General features: G+C 43.7%; 1 protein-coding gene across 3 annotated transcripts in view; it reads left to right on the plus strand.

Moving 5' to 3' along the window:
• BCL2L14 (BCL2 like 14) overlaps positions 1-8,825 on the plus strand; it is a 26,841-nt gene that overhangs the window by 11,587 nt on the left and 6,429 nt on the right. For 2 of the 3 annotated variants that reach the window (XM_019643271.1, XM_019643272.1), the window contains exons 4-6: positions 1,495-1,565; positions 4,515-4,781; positions 8,189-8,616. In XM_019643271.1, the coding sequence (XP_019498816.1) occupies positions 1,495-1,565; positions 4,515-4,781; positions 8,189-8,227 (377 nt within the window). In that variant the 3' untranslated portion in view covers positions 8,228-8,616. Of the gene's footprint in view, positions 1-1,494; positions 1,566-4,514; positions 4,782-8,188; positions 8,617-8,825 lie in introns of those variants that run through there. The other variant, XR_002124079.1, reaches the window with a different exon arrangement.

Consider the following 8,825-nt stretch of genomic DNA (forward strand, 5'->3'; position numbering starts at 1 on the left):
AGTTGTCACCAAAACTCTAGCAATAGCTAGGACTATAGATCCCATCAGACTTGCAAGAATTCTGGAGTTTAGGGGAGCGGGACTACGAGTTACAAGGAGGGAAGCTCGGGCCTGCTCTCCTTCACTAACAGCCGGCCTTGCTCTTGGCTGACGTTCTCCAAACTCCAGTGGCGGATGAGGGGCAGGGGTGGCTCTTGGGTCTGCAGCATGGCAAAGCACAGGGTAAAAGTTCTCTCTCCAAAGGTATGGCTGTCTCCCCACCCTGGAAGCAGAGTTTGTCCACCCTGTGCTGTACTATTGGGAACACAACTACCACAGGGGCTTACAGTGAGAGGAGAGGAGGACCCCTGAGTCTGCTAAAAAGTGTCTCCACTTTGTTGCTATCTCATGTGTGCCCGAGCAATGTAAAGCAATATCCTTAAACCAAGCTAAAGCTAAGGCTTATCCTCTGTACATGTGAGAAATCTGGGCCGCTGAGAGAGGCAGCAGGATCAGAGAAAAACTACACATGGGCGATGGAGACACTCATTCTTTCTTCTCCCAGGTGACTTGAGTCTCAGACTTCCCACTTACCTTGCCCTGCAGTTGACCTTTTTGAGACGTGACATGCTAGATTAATTTCTTGGCCTCTCTTTCCCTCTTATCTGGGACCAACAGAAGGACTCCATGACTTCAGAGATTGTGCCATAAGTAAAAAGTGCTGTTCTCTCCGCAGCTGGCTTTTCTCTGTTTGGATTCTGCCTATAGCAATGACCATTTTCCTCACGTTTCCTTGTTAGCACATTTTGAAACAAGAAAAATCCTACTCCGCGTCCCCTGTTCCAACATACACACCACAAACCAACTGTAGCTGTTTCTCTATCCATCTGCCATTTTAGCCTTTGGAGAGGGAGAACTTATTAATTTTATTTATTTATACCCGACCTTGTTGTAAAGACACGGCATACATTTTGGTAAGGTAAATCAAATTTGAAAAATCATGTAAAAGAAAACAATAGCAGGAAAATAAGGTGGGTTTAGGAATGAGTTTAAGTCCCAAAATGCAGGCCAGGAAGACCTAATACCCCCTCTTAAATGGGGGCCACAAGTTTGGCTCTTTCTAGCAGCCATTCAAGGGGGGATATAAGCAAATAGGTGATTGACGGTGGAAAATGTACCATCTGCTCAGGAGAAGTCCAAAGACCAGACAGAAATTTCTCCTAAATATCTTTAGAGATAGAATCATGTGTAGTGGAACTAACGTCTTCAATAACATTCTTACAGTAAATAGAATGATGAATTTCACGGTGAGAATTGAGGGCTGAGGAAAGAAAGAAGAAAGGAAAGGCAGGGACTGTAGCAGAGGGCGTCTAGAATGGTTTGTGCCTAATCAGAAAGGGGGAGGTAAGATTTAATTTGCTAAGGAATCACAAAGTACTTGTCTTCCTCAATCCCTGGGAAAATTGAAGATTTTTTTTTTCTTGAAAGAAATCATTGGGATTTTCCCCCTGACAGATGGAGAAGACCAAATAATAGCCAAAATCGTTGAGCTGCTGAAATACTCAGGGGATCAGTTGGAAAGAGAGGTATGAAGCTTCTTGAACTAACATGATTTCTTTCTGTGCCCATGCACTGGTACATGAGAATGGGATTGTACTCCTGGTTTACAGCTTTTCAAAGTTCTAGTTTCCACTTAGTCCTAAATTTTATTTCCCTTGGATTCAAAATTTCTTCATGCTGGCAGGCTCTCAAAAATGAATCACTTTGGAAAACATAAGTAAACCTTCTGGAGCCTCCTTGGAATTTTTGGAAACAAAAAAAGTAACTTTGTTATTGTAAGAAAAGACACCAATAAATTACAATTTGCTGACTAGAATTCTGAATCTATTTCCCCGTGTAACTGATCCTCAGGGAAGTTTAGACTCTTGCATTTGCCCTGCAGCCAGGATATCTGAGTCCCACAGCTGCTCCAGGACGAGACCCCTTTCTGAATCCTCCCCCTAGAGTGGCTGGACTTTTCTCTACTTAAGGTCTCTCTTAGCAATTCGACTCGGGAGCTGGGTTAGTGTTACTTGGAGAACTTTGGATTTCCTGCCATTTAGAAGCCGAGATCTGTCATTCCCAACAGGATCATGTGAGAAGTGCCTTCAGGTGAAGAGCTGGCGAGCAGGCCCCCACTATAGTCAGAAGGGCTTATGAACACCATCTCTTCCATGTCTGTCACCCACAGACTGCCAAGTAGTCTCCAGAGTTTGTCCATCAGGCGCTGGCCTAGGGATTCATTTCCTTGTTTTGCCAGGATCCATGCGGAGGAAGTCAGGCCTTGGGGGGTAGCCAGTCACAACATGCTCAGGGGCTCCTCTCTCAGTGCCTTTGTCAATGGTGTGCCCAGAGGATGGTGACCCGGGTAGTGAAGCATCTGGGAGATGGTGCAGAATGAAAAAGACTGAGAAAACCAGGGCTATCAGACTAAAGGAAAGAGAAGGGGTGTGTGTAAACTCGGGGGCCACAAGTAGGGAGTATATGGGGGTGCAGTGGAAGCAGAAAACAGAACATGGTATCTGATTTAAGGACACCCCTGGGTTTCTCCAGAACTAACACCAATGGATAGGAGTTGCAGAGAAAGCTGATTTGTCCCCATTTTAAGGATGAACTTTCTAGCACCCGGGGCTGTCCCTCAGAGACAAGGACTGCCTCGTGAAGGAATGATCTTCCTGCCACTAGAAGAATTTCAAGTAGACGCCAATAACTAGCCAGCAGTTCAGTACCTGAACTGGGAGACAGCCATTTGATGTCCTCGAGGATTCTTTACAGCTCGAAGCTTCTGTAGCTCTCGCAGCATTCTCCATTCCAGCCTTCCTATGCACTGACTTGCAGTAGGTCAGGGAGGCAGGGGCAGGGGGCGGGATGAAGTCAACCCCTCTGGTTATGAAGAGAGATGCTTTCCATTTCACCCCACAAATTACCACTTTAAAACACCTCACTTTGCCTGATACACCCTCTTGATGATTTGGGGTGATACTTTACGTAGAACACGCAGCTGTTTTTCCTTTTTATGTGGTTCCCCAGTAGAGAACTCTGGCAGGAACGCATAGAAGGTCTGATTTATGCTGTGTGGGTGGAGTTCCCAGCAGAGTGGGACAGTGAAGAAGGGCCCGCCATGGCTGCAGAGCATCTGCAAAGCCACTCATCCCTGAGAGCACACGCAGGCTCATCCTGCACCTCCCTGTGATGTCACAGAGCCAGCTGCACCAAAAGGGGCAGGGGGAGGGGACAGGGTGCTCTGTGGGAGATGTTGCTTTCTGGCATTGGGTTTTTCTACTGTTTTAGCTGAGTCCAGGCTTCCAGTCGTCTGCTGAGGTTTGCATCTCGCTTCTTCAACTGAGTCACTCACTAGAAGGAGTCTATTCTTGATGTGGAGGGTGCTGGTCATTTCTGCTTCAGATTTATAATTCAGATAAGCCCCTGTGTGACATGGAAGCTGGGGGGGTGGGCTGGGCTCAGATAAAGGACACCGTTCCACCAAAATCTTTCCATAGCATCTGACTCATCCCCTGAATATCCCTTTTATAAACAACATTTGTAGGAAACCTGCTCAGCTTATCATTCTTCAAGCACAGAGTCTAGAGAGGGTTTTCAAATAAACATTTAGTCCCTGCTCATTAAGACATTTCTGTCTTCACATGGCAGCCATCATATTTATAGACGTTTCAAGGATGGCTTTAAATGAGGGTGAGTTCTGCCTTTATGACACAAGCCCAGATTTTTTTCAAAAGAAGCAGAAGCAGTATTTATTTTTGTTAAATTTATAGTCCAAAGACAGGTAGAGTGGAAAGATACTAGGGGAGGTAAAATAGAATGGGCAGAACAACGGAAAGGAATCAATGGATTAGGGTTGTTCTTTTTCTAAGTGAACATATGCACCTCAGGGAGTCTTCCCTGACGCCCCTGTGCTCTCACAGCATCCTGAAAAATTACATGTCGAGAGCACTTCTCTCTGTCAGGCACTGTGCTAAGTGTTTTACTCAGCTACCCTATAGTATAGGTACTATCATCATCTCGGTTAAAGGTGGCAAAACTGAAGCTGAGAGGTTGAGTAATTTCCCCAAGACTGCACAGCTAGTAAGAGGTGGAGCAGAGGTTTGAGCCAAGACAGTGATTTCCAGGCTTTGGATTCTGTCCCTGACACGACTCTAGCAAAGCATTTGGCACGGTCTTGGCAATTGTCGCTAGACCGTGAGCCCCTTGAGTGAGCGCCTGGGTCTTCATCACCCATAGTACCTGCCCACTGCAAGAGCTCAGGGAACATTTGTGGAATGTTGAATGAGTGGGCTGGTCAGTTTTATCAGCGATCGTCCCGAAGAGATAAATTCATAGATCAGGCACGTGCCCATCTGGTTCTGCAGGACACTGTGCCATGGTTGAGACTAGAACCCAGGGTTTCACGTTGGGTACTTTAGTGGCCCACTGTTGAGCTAGAGTGTGCCTCACTCGGCCACACTGCTCTCTACTGAACACTTATGCTCTTTACACAGCTGAAGAAAGACAAGGCTTTGATAAACTGCTTCCAGGACGGGTTATCCTACTCTGTTTTCAAGACCATCACAGACCAGTTCCTCAAGGGTGTAGACACCAGGGGAGAAGCGGAGGTCAAAGCTCAGGGCTTTAAGGTTGCTCTTGCAATAGATGCCACAGCCAAGCTCACTGCCATTGACAACCACGCCATGAACAAGGTGCTAGGCTTTGGAACCAAGTACCTGAAAGAGAACTTTTCGTCCCGGATCCAGCAGCATGGTGGATGGGTAAGTGCATCCTATTTAAAAATGAATCCAGATCTCAGAGTAGATGGGATGAAACTCCTGAGTGTTTCGGGGTTTTTTTTTTTTAAGTGAAGGGAACACATTGGTGAAGCAGTTCTCATGGGTTTAGGACACTTGAGTGGCAAAAGATAGATCCCACTAATGGGAACATATTTTTAGTGATTATCTTCATCATCAATAAATATTTACTGAGCTCCCAAAGGGTCCATGTGTGTCAGGGGAGAGGGACTGGCCAGATGTAACAGGAAATGAGGAGATGTTGAGATATAAAATGTTTAGACAGATATAATTTGTTTTCAAAAATTTTGCAGGCAGCAAAAGTCTGGCAGTGAGATCAGGAGAAGTGGACTGTTGCTCATACTCTCAGATGCTGACAGGGTACAGGGATAATCCTCAGGCAGGGATTCAGGCTTCATGATGTTTTGTCATTGCTACTTAGACCCAGCATTTTGATGAGGGCATTTTGATACAAACCAAAAAGCAAACAGTTACATTTTCATCTGTTTTAAATTACCTGATGTCAGGCAAAACAGACATCTTCACCCCCGTGCCTCAGCCTCCACCCCTCCCTCACTCTTTATCCCCATTCCTTGAGATTTCCTTCGAACTGTCATGTTCAAATGGCCTCCAAAGGTCAACCTTCTCAAAATGCTTTACCCTAAAGCTTTAAATCTCACCCCCCCCCCATATGGCATTTCTGTCTGTTCAAGCCCTTCCTCGGAGGACAGGCCTTCATCCACATTATTCTTAGTCCTCTTTCCATCGGAATGCACCGGGGGCCAGCAGCAGGTGTAAGTCTGCTCCAGTCATGGCCAGCATGACTCTGGGGCCTCCAGACAGAAGGAAAGTACAGCTGATCTTGCCTACGGGGCTGAAGGGCCCACCATGGTCTTTTAGTGGATACCTATTGAGCTTCCCGAATCTTCTGTTCTTTCCCATTTCCCACTTTTGCACCAGATATGATAGCCTTTAAGTGGCTGTTCTGAACAACTAAGGCTCTTATGTATTCTAAGTTCAAGCTGCCTTAACTCATGCTAAGAGGATAGATTCCGCAACATTATTTCAGCATTGCCTGTTCTCCCTTCCAGGACCCCCTCAAGTCTTTCTTGTGCCCCAGAGCCTTTCCTGACCACCATAGCTCAAGGTCCACACCAGCCTCTGACCCTCTCACAGCACTTTGTGTTTGTGCTATAATTATATACAGGAAATCACCATCATTGTTGGTTCTGTTTATATTTTTTTCCAGAGAGATTAAAAGTATCATTTGGGTTCACAGGTCAGTTCTCAAAAGTCTGTTAATTGATGTAGCTGAAATGCCAAACTTGCCTTATAGACAATGGTGGTTCTACACCAAAAGCACAAGCAACAAAAGAAAAAATAAATTGGACTATATCAAAATTAAAAACTGTTCCGCTTTGAAGGTCCCCATCAGGAAAGTGAAAAGACAATCCACAGAATGGGAAAAAATATTTGCAAATTGTGTAAGGAACTTGTATTCAGAATAAGTAATGAACACTTACAGTTGAACAATAAAAAAGATAAACAACCCAATTTTTTAAATGGGCAATGGATTGGAACAGACATTTCTCCAAAGAAGATATACAAAAGGCCAATGAGCATATGAAAAGATGCTTGCTTGACATCTTCATTTCAACACTGGGGAAACGCAAATCAAAACCACAATGAAACACCATTTTATACCCCCTAGCATGGCTGAAATAAATGATTCATAAGTCAAAAAGTGGAAACAATCCAAATGTTCATTAATGATGAATAATGAATAAAAAAACCAAATGTAGTAGTACATCCATACAATGGAATATTATTCAGCCATAAAAAGAAATGAAGTACTCACAGATGGATGAACCATGAAAACATCATGCTAAGCGAAAGAAGCCAGACCAAAGAGCCATCTATTATATGACTTCATTTATGTGAAATGTATAGAATAGGCAAATTCAGAGAGGCACATTAGTGGTTTCCTGAGGCTTTGAGGAGAGGGAATGGGGAATGACTGCCAATGAACAGGAGCTTCTTTTGTGGCGATAAAAATGTTCTAAAATCAAATAGAGGCGACAGTTTTACAGCTCCATGAATATACTAAAAGCCAATGAATTACATACTTTAAAAAGATAACTTTTATAATACATTTCAATAAATTTGTCATGAAAAAGTATCGTTCTAAGCAAATAAAAAGAGCAAAGAAAAAATACTTTTTTTTTTACTTATTATTTTTTTTAATTTGGCTGTTGGTGCTAGAAAGCAAACACTTCTTTTTCGAGACAATAGATGGATTTTTCAGTAGAAATAATAAAGGGAATTTTCAAAGACTTTAGAATTTGATGGCACTAGTTCTTCATCATTTATAGTTTCACTTCAAAGTGTATTAGTTTATTTTTCCAGGTCGCAATAAATCCTAATTTCAAGTCTTGGTCATAATTAGGTTTAATTTGGAGCATGAAGCTGGAAATTAGGAAAGGGAGGAAAAGGAATAAGAGAGAAAGGACTAATTTTTCCAAAGTGACAGAGAAAGAGTTGCAAAAAATAAAGCTGTTGATAAAAGAATATCTTTGAGTTGGTATGAGCTACAAAAGTGTGGAGAAGTGGAGATTTCCCTGAACAGGAAAGAAAGATGACACTGGGTGGCAAGCCCCCAAGGACGCCGATTGGCCGCAGGTATTTTGGTGGCTCTCTGGAGTGTCCTTGTAGTGGTGCGGAAGGAAGAAAACTATTCCTTGGTTTTTGGGAGTTCAGGGTTCATTCCTGTCTCAGTATTCCATATTGCATATGAGTGCATCTAATCTTCCCAACTACGCTACACATCTGCGAGGGCAGGATTATGTGTTTTATGCCTCATTTTATCTCTCATCGCTCCCATTACTTTTGTATCGTAGATGTTCGGCCAATACTTGTAAAACAGTGAATCACCCAATCAAATAAATGAATAGCAACTTGTTTACAAAGCATGTTCAGCAAGCTCCCACGAGATTTTAATTGACTCCTTGGCCCTTTTTCCTTGCCGTGGAGCACCAGTGACGTAGTGACCCTGCAATCCTGCCACGTCACCCATTCTACAGCACTAGGTGAGGTTTGCAACCTCCATAGTCATCAACCTTTCCATTATCTATTCTTTTGAATTTTAAATACAGCATCAAAGCCTTTTTCCCACCTAGCCTTAGAGTTGTAGCCTAAGTCCTTAACTGATGTTTTCCTTTCAGGCACACCGAGGAAGGCAGTCACCTTTCCAAACCCTCCCCCATCCCTGGCATAGTATCTGAGCCTCTGCTCATGCCTGGGATAAGAGAGCAGAGTTAACAGGCATATGTTTTCACTTCAACAGTGAACCAAACTTGGAATTTTAAGAATCTATTTCTCTTTATCCCCTTTAGGAAAAAGTACTTGGGATGTCGCAGGAAGAAGTGGACTGAAACGTCAGAAGATGTGTTATCTGGAATACTCATTGGCCAGCCGTGGCCCTGTGTACATCAGTCTCAACACAGACTCTAGGAGAAAATAAAAATGGACAAGGCAGATGGAGCACTGAAGTTTTGAAAACCATTATTTCTGTGAATCTAGAGACATCAGGGGAGGCCCCGTTCGTCTCCAGCTCATAGGCTGTAGCAGCATAGCCTGACATCCATGTTTTTCTGGCCCTCCACTGAGTGTGTGAAGAAGTCTAGAAAGACCAGTGGTGAGTTTTCTTTCAAATATTCAGAACAGAAACCATCACTCTGCCTCTGTTGGCCACCGTAAGGAAAGCATGTTACAGATATTTGCTAACCTTATGAGGGCGAAATGATAAATTGTGTGTGCCTACTCTTTGGTTTCTAGTACTATTTATTTATTTATTTTTTTAAAGAATTTTATTGGGGAATTGGGGGGATGGGAACAGTGCTGGGAAATTGGGGGATGGGAACAGACAAGTTGCTGTCGTTTTGTTCTTCAGTCTAGTTGGGGAGGACGTTGCTTCACTGGCCCAAGTTGGCACCATCATTGTGCTCTTCCCGGGCGAGGCAGATCAGTCAC

Source organism: Hipposideros armiger, unplaced genomic scaffold (genome assembly GCF_001890085.2).
Source record: "Hipposideros armiger isolate ML-2016 unplaced genomic scaffold, ASM189008v1 scaffold_76, whole genome shotgun sequence".
Taxonomy (NCBI): domain Eukaryota; kingdom Metazoa; phylum Chordata; class Mammalia; order Chiroptera; family Hipposideridae; genus Hipposideros; species Hipposideros armiger.